Below are 19,638 nucleotides of genomic sequence, written 5' to 3' on the forward strand. Positions count from 1 at the left end.
CAGAAGCAGCAGCAGCAGCAGCAGCGCCTATATATACGTGTATGTACGCTGCTACTGCTACTACCAACCCCCTCGTCGCTCGTAGTAGTAGTAGTAGTAGTAGTAGTAGCTTTCGTAGTAGTAGAAAAGTAATAGTAGTAGTATTAGTAGTCGTAGCCGTAGTAATAGCTGCTGCGGCTGCTACGTACGTACACATAGCGAGCGTAGCATAGACGTGTGCTATGTGCACACGTAGTACGATATGCAGGTGTGTTACATACGTATATATAGCATAGCCGTGCACTTATATGCAGCGCGCGAGAGAGCGAGCGCAGTAGACCAATCAATAAGGCGCGCGCGGTTGAATCTCAGCCGATCCCCCTATACGTATATATTATACACCCTACCTATAACGTGTAAGTATAGTAGCTCGCGTGTAGTTTTTGGCAAACTCACTCCGCGCTACTACCCAGGTGAAGAATATGACAAAAGATCTTAAATAAGTTCCTATACAAGATCACACATATGATCGTACACAAGATCTTGTGCAAGATCTGGCCTACGATAATCGACACAAGATCTTATATAAGTTCTTGTGTCAGATCGTATGTTAGAACTTATATGCTTTGATATTTCAGAATCCTAATGATTTTCATACCTGACGGAGGAGGTGTACCAAGAATTACTTTAAGATGGTTCATTAAGTAATAAAGTATGGAAATGTATATTAAATAATAACAAATTATCAGATTTTTAATCGAGGAATTATTTTATTTTCAAGTTTCAAAAATGATTACATTTTTAAGTGCAACCTAACATAGATAGGTTTATTATTAAACATTTTCTACATCTAATTGACCAAGAAAACTCTAGGTTTTTTACGAATCAACTTACAGCTGGTTTTCACAAAATACACTTAAAAAACATATTTGATCTGATGATAGTCGAAGATGAAAAATAACCTAAGAACGGGTGTAGCACCTGAAACATGAATTTTATGAAAAATTACCACTTTCTTGGTGAATTCATGTATGTGTATTTATGCATGTATTATATTAGTATTAGAATAATAAGGTTATTTTGTTTATTAACTACATTACAAATCACTTATCTTATAAAGATGCTACAATCCGGCTCTGCTGCGACACTGCTTCTGTTGCAACTGCTTCTGCTGTTTCTTCAATTTTTTCACGAAAATCACTTGCTACGGTCGACGCCACGCAGATGACAGCGTTCTATCTCTGGTCAGTGACCGATAACTACCAAACTATTCACACTAGAATATATATTCTAAACCAGTTAAAAATTGATGTGAAATATATTATTTATATTTGGAAACACTTTTAAGATCGCTGTTATGCTGTTATTGGCGTGAATAATTTGGTAATTGTCGGTTACAAACGAGAGACAGAGCGCTGCTGCGTACGGCGCACGCTAATCTGCGTGGCGTCGACCGTAGCAAGTGATTTTCGTGAAAAAATTGAAGAAACAGCAGAAGCAGTTGCAACAGAAGCAGTGTCGCAGCAGAGCCGGATTGTAGCATCTTTATAAGATAAGTGATTTGTAATGTAGTTAATAAACAAAATAACCTTATTATTCTAATACTAATATAATACATGCATAAATACACATACATGAATTCACCAAGAAAGTGGTAATTTTTCATAAAATTCATGTTTCAGGTGCTACACCCGTTCTTAGGTTATTTTTCATCTTCGACTATCATCAGATCAAATATGTTTTTTAAGTGTATTTTGTGAAAACCAGCTGTAAGTTGATTCGTAAAAAACCTAGAGTTTTCTTGGTCAATTAGATGTAGAAAATGTTTAATAATAAACCTATCTATGTTAGGTCGCACTTAAAAATGTAATCATTTTTGAAACTTGAAAATAAAATAATTCCTCGATTAAAAATCTGATAATTTGTTATTATTTAATATACATTTCCATACTTTATTACTTAATGAACCATCTTAAAGTAATTCTTGGTACACCTCCTCCGTCAGGTATGAAAATCATTAGGATTCTGAAATATCAAAGCATATAAGTTCTAACATACGATCTGACACAAGAACTTATATAAGATCTTGTGTCGATTATCGTAGGCCAGATCTTGCACAAGATCTTGTGTACGATCATATGTGTGATCTCGTATAGGAACTTATTTAAGATCTTTTGTCATATTTTTCACCTGGGTACCGCTGGTAGGCCGCTGTCGCGTGCACTCGTCTACTTACTATACCACTGCATACGAGAGAGAGAGAGCTACACAGGGAATTTCGGCCGCTCGCGCTCGTAGCTCATATAGTAGTTTTAGCTTTGCGGGAGCTTGCGAGCTTGCGCGCGCGCGAGTCCATCGCCACCGCCGCTCTCGCTCTCTCCTGCGCTATATACTTTTGTACGTATATATTTTATACGTAGGCTGCTTTGGCGTATAATATAATGCGCTTGCAAGCACATATAGACGTACAGGCGAAAGACCGTGTGGCGGTATACGGGCGTTGCGAATCGCTCGTCCTTCGGCGCAAGCACACGCACACACACGTGTACGGGCACGCGTGTCCCTCTATCCATGATGCACGTTACGCGTAATGTAGATCCGTGGCGTACGCAACGTGGACAGCTAGACATCGATACACGTATATAGAGATGACGAGCACGAGATAGACGAGTATTAATAGTGGATCGATGAACGCAGAGATCTACCTTTGTACTTTATAGGTGCGAGATATGTAACGAAATCCGTAATAGAACGTGTCGCACGTGCCAAAGTCCAGTCAGTCAGTTAAGGAAGCACAGCAAAGGGCTAGCTTTTATTTCCATCCGATCTTTCGACGAAGAGCGGGACTAACGATATGCGTATACGTGTACGCGATTATACTTTCGCGAGCTAGCGCATATTGTACTTATATTGCATAAGCCCGATGGACTTTAATCCTCTCCCAGCGCGAGCTAGCGGCAGCTTTTGTTTCTCGTCGCTCCTTGTGTGCCTCTCGTATACGCCGCTGCGAATTACTCATCGAGAAATATTATATCGGATTACTCATGTATATAATATAACGAAAAATACCTACATTATATCGAGTATAATAGCTGCTGCTGTGTGTGCGACCTGTCACTCGAAATAAATATCGTGCAGCAGCAGCAGCAGCACGCGCACGATCATTTTTTTCTTCGATCGAAACGGACGATGTTATAAAGCTCCGATTTTTCGCCCAACTGTGACGTGCTCTATATGTAGTACGCGATGCTATACGCATTCAACTTTGACACAATTCTCGAGAAAGGGAGAGAGAGAGAAAGCTGGGATAGCGTAATAAGGACAGCGGGTCGGCCCGCTCTATACGCTAAATAAAAGCTACGTTATATATCTATAAGGGAGTCCGCGCGCTAATATGTTTGCGATTCGTTCGAGAGATACGATATATAGCTCTGCTTTTCTCTGTACACATCACGTGTGTGTGTGTGTGCCTTGACGAGTCGCTGCGCTTATTTCCCACACCTCTCCTAGTATATATATGTAGCACGACAGGGGAGAGATGCCCAGTTTTGCCGCCTCACCCCCGCCTGAGTGTCCGATACGTATCTCGTACGAGAGAGAGAGAGAGAGCCATGGACTTGCCGCACGGAGCTCGCTCTCTCTGTAACGAGGAAGATTCGTCGACGTGATACATATGCATGTAATGCGAACGTAGTACGCGTATACGTACGTAGTAGTCTCTGTATCGCTTTCGCTCTCTCTCTCTCTCTCTGTACTCTGGCGCAAAAAGCTCGAAACTATATGCACACGGTGGCGCAGAGCTCGCAGCCTACATTAATAATAAATTTTTTATCCGACAACTTAACGAGCGGTTAAATGGTTATTTTAAAATTTTCACGCGATTCCTCGCCGAGATAAGATTATATACGTTTCTACGTGTTTACCGCCTTGTATACGCGGCGGCTCGTTTTCATTTTTATCCTCGTTCTTTTCTTTCAATCGTCCATGGGTGAAAATTGAGCGAAATTTCGTTCGTTCCACGCCGATTCGAATAATAAGACGCATCGAGCTTTGGCATTGTTTATACATCATATCGTACGGTCTCTTTCTCTCTTTCGCGCGATCGCCCGCGCGCGCGGGAGACAATAAACGGTCTATATATAACGCCGATAAACAGTTGCGAGTCGTATTACGCCCGCTGCATTTTATAATACACACGTATAGCAATATACTCGATCTACTGAATGTGTGTACACACAGAGAGAGACACACGTACAGAAAGTTTTGTAGCCGTCGCGCGATCGCGATCATCACTTATGTGGCTTGCACACGTATATATATAGTCTATATGTGCATTACACACGACGACGTCGCATTCATTGCACGCAGCTGCCTCTATAGCTGTCTGTGTGCATGTGTATCGAGAAGTGCAGAAGAGAGAGAGAGAGAGAGAAATCTATATATAGCTGACGTCACACAAAAAGCTCTCTCTCTCTCTCTGCTACACTCGAGCTTCATCAATGAAAGTACACTCTCGACGCCTACGTCGAGCGACGAGTCGACTAGCGGCGGCGGCCGCCACCGATACTATATACCAGCACCACCGCAAGTACACACACACACAGTGTGTATAGTCGTCCAACACCCGGAAAATATAGAGACTGCGGGGAATATATATAGCGTACACACAGCACCTGATATACGATACCTGTGTGCGGAGTGCGCGCGAGTGGGGGATATCGCGTCTTATACGTACACGTCGCTCTCGCGTCGCAGCTTGATAGTTCCACATAACGTACACACATAGGAGTAAAACTCGCGTAACTTACTCTCGGGGCAGCAGCTCGCTTATATGTATACGCATAGGTTTTCTCGGGGAACCCCCCACCCATCCGATCCCAAGGTGCGCGTGCACTCATAACTGATAATTCAACCGCAGGCGGAGAGAGAGAGAGAGAGACATTTTTATACGAAACGCACCTCGCTGTATATGCACTTTATACCACCAGTGTGGCAGCTATATATACGCGTGCACGATATCGTATTTACTCGAACGAGCGGGTGGGCGACACACATCGATCTATCATACGTACCTATACGTGCATATGCGTTTAGATTCGGTCATTTGTGTGTGTATGTGGGTGGCTACTAACGACGGACGAGCTATATATCTGCGCCGTGGATCTCTTTTTTTCTTCGCCCAGCGTCGAATCGATCCCCCCGCACATTTCTTCCCCCTTTTTTTTTGCTTCTTTTCGCGATCGATTGATTATTCTCGTAGAGTCGTGACGCGTCGACGAGAGAGAGAGAGAGAGCGAGTCGTGCGTGTGTAAACAAACGCGCGCTACACGACACACAAATGCCTCTGCGGCAATCGACGAAACTCTACGTTTTTTTTTCTTTCTGCATCAAATGTAAAACGAATAAAACAACGACGATTTCGTACGATGCGAAAAATCACACGGCTAGATGCATTTGTTTATACGGACAAGCGAATTTAATAAACGATTTATATGTATGGAGCGCGTTTAAAAACTTATTCCGAGCGTTATTATAGCGTTGTAACTCGTGCCAAAAAAAAAAAAATCTCGTGAATCGAACGGAAAAATTTGATCAATTGCGCTGCTCCTTGCGCGGTCCAGTCCGTGCTCGCGCCCATTGATAGAGCTAGCCAGTATAGCCCCTTCCCCCAAAAATATAGTGCCTGTGCAGAAATGTTCGTACTAAATTTATACTCTGCCCGAAAACCACATCGATTATATCCAGTTCGATCGGCTTTGAATGCTCGTACATCTATACTTTAACCGGATATTTTGTACTATTTTGGTTTTTCGGCAATCGTATGGTTTTATTACTTGACCGTATACGGGGTCCAAAAAAATTTTCAATTTAAAAATCCACTCTGTTGGAAAATCCTGAATTCGAAATTTGATTCGATACAAGCCATCGACGTACAAGTTTCACAAATGACATCAGAGTTCGTTTACGCCTGATAATTCTAAATGCATCGCCGCAAAATTAACATAAAGTTTGGTAATTGATTGGCGGCTGTGCGTAAGGAAACTAGGCGCGCGCATATACATCGACACGAGTTCGAGGCAAAAAAATTTTCACCGCCAACTTGTGTTTCTCTAAGCACAATTTTCACGCTCCGATATTTCCAAATCGATACGTAAAGTGCTTACGCCGATTAAACAAAACCTTGTGTATATTATCCCGTTATGAGGCCACACACGCGCGCGGCAATAACTTTGAAGCTTATATACTTCTTTTTTTTTTCGTACATAATGGAAGAGAGAGAGAGAGGGAGCGACAGAGAGCAGCTTTTCAATAAGCACGACGATCGATTTTTCAACGAATTACATGTTCAATTATTTTTTCAAGTTTGTAATATGTAGATCCGCAGCAATATGTCGATGCAAACTTTGATATTTTGAAAGTAATCGTCGAGTTACTGCGGAAAAAAAAAATTGAACGCTCGCGCAACTATCTTGTTAGTTAACGAAGCTTTTCGAATAAATTTTGGACCGAACGATCGTAGGAAAAACCACGATTTAATCATAAAAGCCCCGAGTATACCGCCAATTCTGCACTCTCCGTGAAACGTGTCATCGGAAATTTCTGAATTTATGCGAGAAATTTTGCTACATAGGTACACGCGCACTGTGTACCGAGCCGCATACCAAACACTTTCGGACTCGTATCAGTGAGTCACACCATATTTTACTCGTTTTGTTTTTTTTTTTCAATAGTAATCACCTCATTGTGTTGTTTAATATTGTCGCTGAAATAGTTTTTTGTACGTGTGTGCGTGCGTGTATTTTCGTTAATTATGTACATCTTTTTCCTTTTCATTTCACAAAGGTGGGTTTTTTCCTTTTTTTTTTTCTTACTTAATGAATACTTTGAGTAAATATTTAACGTACGAGTATCCTCTCGGGCGTCGGTTTGTCCAGTGCACACACACACACACACACACACACACACACACACACACACATACGTATTGTGTGCCTGCGAAAACGTTAAAACACGTCTAAATACACGTACACACGTACAGGTGTATCTTTATGGCAAGGCGAAACAAAAGCTTTTCACTGTCGAAACGAGGAAATTCGGCGGATCGGAAAGGTTGTTTTATTTTTTCGTTACGCGGCTCTTCTTCGCCAATGAGAGCAGGCAGCTCGTTTTTTTTTGTTCTCGACGAACAACGACAACGAATGTCACCGGGCGTGCGTCCACGATGATGTATACAATGGCTCGACAAAAAAAAAAGGAATAAAAGAGAAAGAAACGGGTGTGAAAAAAATTCATCAAGCCATACTCGGACGCACTCGGAGAGTACATTATAATAAATACCACATTCGCAGGTATATTCATTTAACCAAGGCGCGTAGTGTTTCGGATCAACTCGGCGCGCGGCAACGATCTCATTATACAGCGACGCTAGCGCGAAGGTCGCCTCGCGCGCGCTGCAGTACACACACACACACACACACTCGCACACGAGTCCGAACGCGCGTTGGAAAAGAAAAATAATGCATCTCTCTACTGTTTTTTTTTCTTCTTCTTCTAGCTGCAGCTGCGAAGCGGTTCGCACCAAATAAGCCATTTGTCAGGGCAACGCGAGCGCAAGAGAGAGAGAGAAAACCCGCGAGTGTACGCGTGTGCAGCAAGTACACAGTATTATTGCGGTGGCAGTAAATCAGTAAAAAAAAAAGGCGAAAAAAAATTGCGCATGCATAATATGCACAGCGAGACTCTAATTGCCCGCTCTCTCGGCGAGCAGCGGCAGCGGCAGCGCTTTGCATTTCAAATGCAATGACCCGCGCGCATGGCACTACTATCCGCAGCGCAGCAGCAGCAGTCTGCATGCCGCCGCCGCCGACACACCGTATCGCGCGAGATCCTTACAGGCGCAAATATATAATCTCTCCACGTGCGGCGCTATATATATATGCTACCGAGAGTATGTATACTACTCGTACTTACTCGAGAGAAGAGGGAGAAGAAAATTAGTTAGAAGTTATGATATGTACAAGGCGAATAAGTTGGAAGCGCGAAAAATCGGCAGTCGACCTTGCCAAACTCGTCTCTCTTACTCTTTACTTGCCTATATTAGTCCTAGCAGCTGCTCTCGCGCTAACTAGCTCGCGCGACGCTATTTCGTAACTTACACTTATACTTGTGCAGTAGTACATATAAGCATACCAAAGTCTCGCGTATACAGTCGGTTCTGCGTGTGTCGCAAAAGAAGTCGACGGCGAAAAAAAAACACAGTAAAGAGAGAAAAAAAACGTCGTTGGATTGCAGCAGCACACACAGCACGCGTCAAGAGAGTTGCACTTTCGGGGCACGAGTCGGAGCACAGCTCGGCGGGCCTCCTTGTACGTTATACGCTGTACGGTACACGCTGCCAGTCGCTCTACCGACGCGCTATACGGACGACGACTCGTGCTGCTGCTGCTACCGTTGTTGTTGTTGTTGTTGTTTTTTCTTTGTCAGACACGTGCTACTGTGTAGCAGTCTCATACCTGTGATACTCTACGCTTTACTTACGCTCGTCGTGCTACAGCAGCAGCAGCAGCCATACGTACAACATAGAAAAAAAAATAAAGAAGAAGAAGAAGAAGAAGCGAGTCTCTGAGAGGTCATCGTCGAGTTTAGTTGTTTCTTTTTTATAGTTATTTTTTTTTTGTTCGTTCTCGTTGCGCATCGCAGGCAGTTTTGTTTTTTTTTGGGTGTAAATCTCTTCCTTTTTATATCGCTATTTATATGCATTTGAACTTGCGCGTTTCACAGTGTGTCTATGCGCGCGTGCCTCGACGGTGTGTGTACGCTCTTTTCTCGACGAACTATATATATATACAGACGCAGCGCCGAACAAATACTCTGCGCTTTCGTCGCCCAAGGGGGTGAGTAAAACGTCTCAGCGAGTAATTATAATAGATAGAAGATAGCCAAGTCGGAGACTCGCTGCAGTCTGAAGTTGCATGCCACATAGGGCTACGGTGTGTCTGTGTGTGTGTGATGATAATTTTGAAATCAGAGAGAACCGGCTGCTCGCTTTCGTTGTATACTATATATACACATCGCAAACGCGAGCAAAACTTGTAGCAGTCCATGTGCATGGAAATATAAAGATAAAAAAGAAGCACGTTCCGCGCGTCATAAGTTTTTCTCTTTGTTTCCAGCGAGAAATGTTCATACCTCGACGTTATATTACTCGTGACAGCGGAGAGACCGATAACGCACGGAATTCGTGTATCTTTGTTTATTTTTGTTTCGAGCTGCGATCGCTTATTCAATTTCGCAATTGCACGGGTGTGTGTGTTTTTCGCGCGTTTACCCGCGAAAAGAAAAGAACTACGCGTGTTCGTTGTCGTACATCCCCCCTCGACTATAATTGCCGTTAAACTGTATTAAACATTCGATTCGGAATTTGCATAAAGCTTTTAAAACATAAATAAAACGTGATCGAATAAAAAGGGTATCAAATTGAAGTAAAGCCTTTGAATAACAATTTTCCGTTCGTCGTTGTCGTCGTCGTGTATCGCAGCAGCGAGCATAGATGTACGTTTTTTTCCGTTATGAACCGTCGCTTTTTCTCTACATACAATTGCTTTTGTACGGAGAAGAGAAAGAGGCAAATTTCCATAAATTCACGAAGCCGAAAATTGAGCCCGCGCGCGACACATATTATACGCAAAATCGTTGCTGCTGCGCGCGAGGGCACAAACGAAGCGCGTCATTGTTGTGACATCTATACGGTAAATCTTTATATATTCATTGAGAAGCATAGAGAGAGAGAGTACGAGCTTGTGTATTGGTGTACACGTCGCGTATAATACACATAAAACTCGCGCAGTCACGGAGGATATACGCGACGGAAAATTGTATGTATATATATATGACCGCGTATGCCCGAGTGTGCGCGTAGACAATTTGTTGACGTAATAGCTACAATTAGAGGTGTTTCGTGTGTATGCCATAGTCGTATGATTTTTCACAGGAATCGGTGCAGCCGAACAAACGTTCGAGTCACGGCCGCGCGTACAAAAGCTTTTAAAGCGTGTGTCTGAGTTTTTCGAAAAGAGAATAGCGAAAGAGAAGATGTGAAACTGGTGACATGAATGAAGTTGAAATAAAATTAAAACGCAACAAATTGAAACACTAGCAAATTAATTAATTCAATTTTTATTATAAATTAATTTATCTGAATAATATGGAAAATTTGAAACATTAAAAACTGGAAATATTTTCATCGACTTCATTGCACTTGCCTTGTCCTGCAGCCGCCAAGCAAATATTACATAAATCTTGACTCGTCAGCTTCTCGACGATCATTTCACAGCAGAGAATCGGCAGCCGATATCGTATCAGCTCCCAGAAAGGATATAGTGCCCAGCGTCGAAAAAATCCTCTCGATAGTTTTTCACACAGATGTGCAACACAAGCCTCACTATCCCTTTTAAGGAACTTGTGCCATTTTTGTGAGTCCGCCAACTCGTAAAAGTCCTTATACGTGAGTTGTTTCGCCGCTTCTTTGGGTCGTAATCGAATTAGGTCGTAGAGCGATAGTTTTGGATAGACCATTATCTTTTTTGTTCGTGCCGTGAACTCCTTCGCCCTCACCTCCTCATTTTTCTCATCATCATTATCATCATCACATCGTACAATCAGTAACGTCTCGTCCTTGTATTTAAATTCTTGAACATTCGACGACTTTTTGAACGCTCCGTGTTTAACCAGAAATGTCATGAATGTGAGGGCGTCGCTTCGTTTCAGCTCGTATCCTCTCTTCTCCAAACGTTCGACGACAAATAGAGCAGCTGACGTCTCAAAAACATATAACTCACGCTCTCCGTCGTCCCATTTTTTTTTACAGAACCCATCGAAGTCACTCGCAGAAGGGAAAACGAAGCTAGACAGATCAGCGCCATGATCCAAGAGCACATCAATACAAGACGGACTAAAATTCGCCACAGCCCATTGAATGGGTGTCCGACCCAACTTGTCCTTTGCATCGATCTTTACAAGCTGATTTAGTTTGTCGTTCATTTTAAAGAATAGCTCCATCATGCCATCGGACCAGATTCTCTGGCAAATCAAGTGCAGAGGAGTAAATCCCTTCGCATTGACCGAATTCGGATCGGCGCCCTTTTTCAGCAACATAGTGGCCAACTCCCCGTCGCCGCGAGACACAGCAAAGTGCAATGGTGTGTTGCCATCCTTATCCCGGGCGTCGATCTGCAATACCTGACATCTTTCATCGTTAATCCTGAAGAACACTTCTGTAACGGCACACTCGTTTATGAGGTGAAGGGGAGTCCTTCCTTTCTTGTTGGCACAGTTCGGATCGGCGCCGTACCTCAGCAACAATTCGGTCACATGGTCGAAACCATACCACTGGGTCAAGTGCAGTGGCGAATTACCTGTTTCTGGCAGGAGGATATTGGGATTCTGGCCGAGTTCTAGGAAATTCTTGACGACGTCGTCATAGCCAAAGAAGCAGGCCACGTGGAAATGCGTCAATCCATCTTCGTCGGTGTAATTCACGTCGAATCTGTTGTATATTTCAAATAGATAATCAATTTCGTTGACATCTAGTCTATACCCATGATGCACTGCTGTGGTACGAAGTAGCAATGGCTTGCCGTCTTCGCCTAGGTCGGGCTCGTCCTTGTAGCCGGTCGCGAACACAAAGTTGACGAATGAATCACTTATCGAGCCATCGCTTGTTACGTAATCAATAATGAGCAAATCAATTTCTTCGCGTCGAAAAATGTCTCGAAGATTTGGAAGTTGACCCTGCCAATCGAGTATGAAGGGATTAAGTTTCCGAAGAAATTCTAATCTATCCTCTTTGATTTCCCAATTGACATTTTCTCGTAAGCTCTTGAGTTGTTCCAAGTTTGAGTCTTTCGTAAGATTATTCGCACTTTCAGAATCTTCGACTTTGCCTTCGCCATAGTAACTCACATTGGATTCGTCGCCGGACGCCATGACTATTGTTCTGTGCACTCACGCACAACACACAGAAGCTTAGGATACAAGATATTTTTCACTTTTTTTCGCGAGAATCGCTTGCACGCAGTCGAAGAGATCTTTACGTTGATCTGTTTTCGTTGCGCCGTCGCCGGTCGCGTCGTAACCTATACTGATGGCACTGCCGACTGCCGAGTGCAGTCTATATCCTAGGTGCAATAAAAATGCGCGCGAAAAATACGATGAGCATCGAATTGCTATGTAGCTCAAGGCGCCGCAAGCAATCTTAGCGGTAGTCTCATGAACTAATGAATCTCTTACATTATTTTAAAAAATAAGCAAAGACAAGCCATGTATTGTCGAGCTTCAGTATATTTCTTTTACTTTGTTATGACCTTACACTGTCAATTGTTTGGTCTTGACAGTGTGTAGAATAAAATTTAAGAAAGTTTTTAAAAATTTGTCAAGTTTGAAAACTCCGTATTAAGAACTGAAGTTTTTCTGAAAGTTAATCAACTCACTGCTGGCTTATGCAATCCATTTCTTTGCGCCGAAATATATCTCGGAAGTTAAGAAGTTGGCCGTTCCAATTTGTGATCAAGGGACTGAGTTTACGCAGAGAATTATGACGCTCTACTTTGACCTCCGATTAAACCTTTTTATGTATCTTCTTCAGTTTCTTCGAACGTTTTTGATTTTTTCGGGTCATTGTTTTGACCACTATCACAAACACAATCACTTACAAATCGGTGGTGTACTTTTTACTTTTTTCACTAGAATCATTTGCCACAGTTAATGCGATCTTGTTCACGCTGCAGCGTGGTAAAGTTTACTGATTAATTAACACACATTAAGGAGGCTCTACACCAATCATAACAATAGTACACCGAGGCATCTGTCTGTCTCTTTCTCGCATTTGGCAGACAACCGCTCGCACTATTCGAAATCAATGATTTTGTTTAATTACTCATTAGTTAGTTCGTTAGGAACGTTCTCTTTCAGAAAATATATTTTTTATTAAGTTGGTTGATCTTTTTAATTAGTTATGAACAATAAAAGACCGCATCCCATAAGAGCCCGTGTTAAAATCGCGATTTTCAAACTTGTTCATCTCGAAAGTTTGATCGTTAACCACATTTTTTTTTTTTTTGAATCTCATTTTGAAGATCTAACAAATCGATTGATATAAGTTTTATCATGTTGGATGATATTTTGTATAATGTGTAGAGCCCCCTAAATACACCCGATTTACGGCTCGAAGCAAAAATCCACGAGTATAGCGCGATTCTGCATTTGTTTCAGCCTTTCGACCGATCAACCCGCACGAACCGGCATTTATAGTACGAGTAGGCGCGAACGAGACAAAGATAAAATACACGAGAGACGAGACTATTCGAATAGACGTTGACCGTTGCAACTAGCAACTCTCCGCACTGACCCGAGCCGGCCAATCACATCACAGCGCGCGAAAGACTGTGTCCGAGCAGTATTGTATCATGATATCCTATAACAGTTATCGAGCTCGCTTCCCTACCAAACGTCCATTACAAGAATAAAAATTATAATGGTCATTAATAAGTGATACATAAAATAACAAAACAGGCGCAAACTACGCATTGTCGAGCTTCAGTATATTTTCTCGCTATTTGTTGTTACCTTACACCGTGAATAGGTTGGGTAATAAAATTAAAATAAAATTAAAACAAGAAAAGTAATGAACCTCATATATTTTCAATTTATTTATTTTAATCTGCAACATTTAATGGCATCATACATTAAAAAAAAACTAAAATTAATTTATCACAATTACGAGCTTGGGCTCGCAGCCGCCAAGCAAATATTACATAAATCTTGACTCATCAGCTTCTCGACGATCATTTCACAGCAGAGAATCGGCAGCCGATATCGTATCAGCTCCCAGAAAAGATACAGTGCCCATCGCCGGAAAAATTTTCTCGACATCGTTTCGCAGAGGTACATAATACAAGCCTGATAATACCTTTCAGGGAGTTCTAGCCATATTGTGTCATTCGCCAAGTCGTAACAATCCTCATATGTGAGTTGTTTCGCCGCTTCTTTGGGTCGTAATCGAATTAGGTCGTAGAGCGACAGATTTGGATAGACCATTATCTGTTTTGTTTCTGCCGTGAAATCCTTCGCCCTCACCTCCTCATTTTTCTCATCATCATTATCATCATCACATCGTACAATCAGTAACGTCTCGTCCTCGTACTTAAATTCTTGAACATGAGCCGACTTTTTGAACGCTTCGCGTTTAACCAGAAATGTCATTAATGTGAGGGCGTCGCTTCGTTTCAGCTCGTATCCTCTATCCTCCAGACGTTCGATGGCAAATAGAGCAGCTAACGTCTCATAAGCTCTCTCTCCGTCGTCCCATTTTTTTTTAAAGAACCCATCGAAGTCACTCACAGAAGGGAAAACGAAGCTAGACAGATCAGCGCCACGATCCAAGTGTACATCGATCACGTCCGGCGAGAGACTCGCGACGGCCCATTGGAGAGGTGTCCGACCCAACTTGTCCTTTGCATCGATCTTTACAAACTGATTTAGTTCGTCGTTGATCTTGAAGAATAACGTGATCTTCATTAAGAAGTTATCATTCACGCTTAAAACGTGCAGAGGAGTTGCTCCCTTCTCGTTGGCCAAATTGGGATCGGCGCCTCTTTTCAGCAACAACTCGGCCGTCCTTATGTTGGAGCGTCGTAAAGCCAAGTGCAATGGTGTGTTGCCATCCTCGTCCCGGGCGTCGATCTGCAATACCTGACATCTTTCATCGTTAATCCTGAAGAACACTTCTGCAGTGAGATCATCGCAATAGCGGTGAAGGGGAGTCGTTCCTTTCTTGTTGGCCCAGTTCGGATCGGCACCGTATCTCAGCAACAATTCGGTCACACCGGACTTCAGAGCAAAGTGTAGTGGCGAATTACCTGTTTCTGGCACGAGGATATTGGGATCCTGGCCGAGTTCTAGGAAATTCTTGACGATGTTGTCATAACTAAAGAAGCAGGCCACGTGGAAATGCGTCAATCCATCTTCGCCGGTGTAATTCACGTCGAACCTATTGTATATTTGGAATAGCCAATCAAACCCGTTGATACATCTGTGTGTAAATGCACGATGAACTGCAGTCGTACGAAGCAGCAATGGCTTGCCGTTTTCATCAACATCAGGCTCGTCCTTGTAGCCGGTCGCGAGCACAAAGTTGACGAATGAATCACTTATCGAGCCTTCGCTTGTTACGTAATCATCAATGAGCAAATCAATTTCTTCGCGTCGAAAAATGTCTCGAAGATTTGGAAGTTGACCCTGCCAATCGAGTATCAAGGGACTAAGTTTCCGAAGAAATTCTAATCTATCTTCTTGGTTTTCCCAATTGACCTTTTCTCGTAAAGACTTGAGTTGTTCCAAGTTTGAGCCTTTCGTAAGATGATTCGAACTTTCAGAATCGGAATAATTCTGGCATTCTTTGCCTTCGCCATGGTAACTCTCGTTGGATTCGTCGCCGGACGCCATGATTCGAGATATTTTTCACTTTTCTTACGAGAATCACTAGATACAGTCAATTCGATCTTTCTATAAATTAGCTGTTTACGTTGCGGCGTCGTAACGTGTACTGAATACACCGTGATTTATCTATATCTATATGCGAAGCTATAAGAAACACGAGTAGCGTTAAGTGAGCAACGAATTGCCTATTTAGCCGCTGCTAGCGATCGTAGCGGTAGTCTCATGAATCGTCAGACTAATACAGCACATACGCTAGCAGCACACCTTGAACTTTCTGCATTGAGAATTTCATATCGAGTTATAAATGCCTGAGTGTTTTATATCGATTCTAAATCGACATTCTCTGTCGTATTTTTATGGTGTAGTTCAAAACTAAACTAAGATTTATGTAAAGTATCTTACAAAGCGAAATATTGTCGAAACAAATAATTTTTTGATAACTTTCGTGCGATTATTTTCTCTCTCAAACGTGATGTTTGTATACATACAGCTAACATTAGGAACTTATTCGCAACTCGGAAATTTTGCCGTGTTACAAGTAAAAAAGTTAAATGACCGGTTTCATAAATACATACATCTTCGTATACGTACATAAAAAGTTGCGCATAAATAAATAAAATAAACAAAGACGAGCCACGCATCGTCGAGCTTCGGTATATTTCCTTTACTCGTCACGACGTTACACCGTCAATTGTTTGGCCTAACAACGTGTAGAATAAAATTAAAAAAAACACGAGTTTCTTAAAATTCTTTGGGCTTTGGACTCGCAGTTCTAATTCTCAATCATTTTATGTTTACAGGCGAATCATCGATCGTCGAGTTTACCTCTCGACCGAAAAATAAATCGAACTGCACACAGCAACGTTAAAACTGTGCTTTTACTCGTTGACCGAATCGGCGTAAACGAAAAAACGCGATTTCTTCCGTACGAGAGCGCCGTATACGACAGGATGAAGCTGGGCCACGAGCTGGCCGAGTCTCGCGCGCGCTGGCCCCGATTGACGGACGACCTGCTCGCGGAGCTGCAGTCCTGGGCCGGCGGCCACGGCCTGCCCGAGGTGCCGCCGGAGCAGCTGGCCATCTTCGCGCACAGCTGCCACTACGAGCGAGAGGCGACCCTCGCCTGCATGGACTGCTATTACAGGCTGCGCGCACAGGTGCCGGACTTTTTCGCCGCGAGGGACCCCACCTCGCAGGCCAGCCTGAACGCCCTCAAAGTCGTGTAAGTATACATTGATACGAAACATTTTTCGCCAATGTCAAAGAGCGGTGCGATTTTCGATCGATCGTTCCGGGGTAAAATTGCTTTGATTTCGTCGTCGCCCTGGTGCAGCTTTCGTTATTCGATTGTTCGAAAACCGCCGAAACATTCTCCTCTATTAAAATTGCTTATGGCTTTTAGGCGCGCGCCGACACGCGCGTTATTGCGGGGGAAAGCCGTCACAACCACCCCAACGGATCAGATTCGCGCACTCGAGTTTATGTGCATAATAAGTAATCGCTGATTCGCGAGAGGCGAACGAACGCGACAAAATATTTTCAACCTCCAAATTAATTGCCCATACTTGCGTCGCTTATAAATTTATATACCTATATACAGAACATTTTCAATCGAACTTTTTTGGCAGAGCGTGTACTCGGCGAAGCGATAAATAAGCAGTGCAGCTCTCCACTCGGTGCACACCACTGCGCCTCGGCACTATATCTATATAGCATATAGGTATATATCGGCAACGTCTTTTCTCTTATACAGACGCGCTACACACGATCATTTGCGGAAAGCCCTTAATTCCGCCTTTTAATCTCTCGCTGTGTATATAGCTCCGTAACGTCCATTCGAGAAACGTTTGGCTATTCGTCGCGATCGAGCCTCGAACGTACAGCCCACTGCAATGTAGCTTATATATATACCGTAATGGAATCGCAATTTTCTCATATATACAAGGGAGCGCAGCGGCAATGACATTTGTCCGGGCGTAATATACGTGCGGTGTACAAGTGCACATCTCTACCGCACACGCGCTCACGAATATAGACGAAAAAAAGTCTTACCCGAGCGAGAGAGAGAGAGAGAGAGAGAGAGAAGAAAACGTTTCGGTGAAGAAAAAAAAAGAGCAGTATACCGAGACTCGCTCGCGTGTCCGTCGCGCGCGATTTGTAAAACTGCCAATAACACTTTTAATACCTCGTCCGCTGGGAAACGTGTGTGCCGCCGCCGCCGGGGGGTCTCGAGAGCGGCAGCGGTGGTGGCGCCCGGTATATAAGAGAGAAAGAGCCGGAAGGAAAGTTCGAAGCGCGCACAAAGATTTTTTCTTTCTTTCTTTTTTTTTTTCATACGCGAGGGAAGAAAAATGATTGCTCTCTTGCGACGCTGTACCAGCTCTCGCCCCGAGCGTATTATATAAGGGTATAGAAAAAAACTCACCCCTTATACACTTACACACACACACACACGTACAGAAGCGCGTGTAACTTTGATTTTACGACCCGTGTTATATATCCCCCCTCGTACTGAACACAGGTACTTTGCCGCTCTGCCAAAGCCGGACAAGCAGGGCAATCGGATAATCTTCCACGGGCTGGCGGATGGCGCGCCGAGCCGCTACCAGTTCGCCGACTCGGTCAAGCTGCTGCTCATGAGCATGGACGCGAGCCTGTACGAGGTGGGCTGCGTGCCCGGACACATATTTCTCTTCGACATGCGGGGCGTGGGCATCAGCCACCTGACGAGGCTCTCCCTGGTGGGCATCAAGCGCTTCTTCGAGTACATACAGGACGCGATGCCGGTCCGGCTCAAGGCCATACACGTGCTCAACTGCGTCTGGTTCATCGACCGAGTGCTCGCCCTGGTCAAGCCCTTCATGAAGAAGGAGCTCATGGATATCGTGAGACACGACCCATTGTTTTTTTTCTCTTTGCTTTCTTTCTCGGAAGAGTTGGAGCGGGGATGATGATTTTTCTTTTTCACTTTTTCCTTTGCAGTTGCACTTGCACACGGGATCCGTATCCGAGGTTTATCGCTACATTCCGCCCGAGTGTCTTCCAAAAGATTTCGGCGGCGAGCTCGACGACATTGAAACTCTTCATCGTGAGTAACGCTTTTGTGTAAAATGCTCCGACCTATGCTCTCTCTCTTTCTTTGAGAAAAAAAATCAAAGATTCGTCTCTCTCGCATCGATCGATTTTTTTCAATTAATTTTTTTTTTCTAACTACATTCTGTCAAAGTTCTCATCGATTTTACGTCAAATTTTCCTCCCTCCCTTTTCGTGTAGTGCACGAAAATTCAAAAAAAAATTCTATTGTAATGTTTTAGAATAGAAGAGAGAGAGAGAGAGAGTGAGAGAGAAACATTACGCCCGAATCGATTTTCCAATAAGCCTTTTTCGTTTTCTGTATAACTTGCAGAGCAGCACTGCAGAAAGTTGGCGGATCTGCGCGATTACTTCCAAGAAGAGGAGCGCCTGTTCCGATGCTTTCAAAACAACGCGAAAAAATTACCAGTGTCCAGTTCCGACAAGGACGTCGCCGAGAGGAAGAGCGAGGCGGACGAGCGCGTCAGCTGATTTACATCCACGAACGCGCCGCGTCGTCATATATTATATGCACACACACACGTTTGCTCGAAGAAAAAAACGGCTCGTCGAGAGAACATGTGCTTTCTGTTACGCGATTCTCGCGTTCGACGGAAAAATTGATTGTTCGTCTGTGACACTGTTTTTTTTTCGTCTCGCGAGTTATTCGATGAGACGAGAATTTTGACGTACCCATTTGTATCGAGCAAATAGATATTTAAAATTCGGTAGTAGTGGGGGAATTTCTTTCGTTATCTGACTTTATAAGGCCAATTTTTCTATTTTGTAAGTCAAGTTTTTATACTTCGAATTTATGTAGTCAAGTATCTATTATACCGAGTGTTACAGAGAATATAATTTTTTGAATTACAACGGTTTGAAGTTACTTTACTCTCCTACATCTTGACAAAACGATAATAATTTTCATTGACACTAATAATCTTCATCCTAGTACCAATTTTTATATGTGACGCTTTTGCGTTATGTTGGAGATCAAGTGTGGTGTCAGATATGATGTTATACTTTTTCAGTTTTGATTGAAAAGATCTTATGGCAAGCTGCAAAAACTAAATTTGAATGAAGCTTATCTAA

The 19,638-nt window shown here is 43.1% G+C and overlaps 1 protein-coding gene across 3 annotated transcripts; it reads left to right on the forward strand.

Moving 5' to 3' along the window:
* On the forward strand, nt 1-19,416 carry LOC106654099 (alpha-tocopherol transfer protein-like). Of its 3 annotated transcripts, none has more exons than XM_023458829.1 (5): nt 1-39; nt 16,275-16,696; nt 17,996-18,359; nt 18,457-18,562; nt 18,881-19,416. In XM_023458829.1, exons 2-5 carry the CDS (start codon nt 16,425-16,427, stop codon nt 19,036-19,038), a joined length of 900 nt encoding a protein of 299 aa, XP_023314597.1. In that variant the 5' UTR covers nt 1-39; nt 16,275-16,424; the 3' UTR covers nt 19,039-19,416. The 3 variants fall into 3 exon arrangements, with proteins under 3 accessions (XP_023314597.1, XP_014229287.1, XP_014229289.1); XM_014373801.2 differs by lacking the exon at nt 1-39 and adding an exon at nt 8,394-8,873; XM_014373803.2 differs by lacking the exon at nt 1-39 and adding an exon at nt 8,394-8,608.
* Nucleotides 19,417-19,638: the final 222 nt, after the last annotated feature.

This window comes from Trichogramma pretiosum, unplaced genomic scaffold, assembly GCF_000599845.2.
Source record: "Trichogramma pretiosum strain Unisexual culture from Peru unplaced genomic scaffold, Tpre_2.0 scaffold25, whole genome shotgun sequence".
Lineage (NCBI taxonomy): Eukaryota > Metazoa > Arthropoda > Insecta > Hymenoptera > Trichogrammatidae > Trichogramma > Trichogramma pretiosum.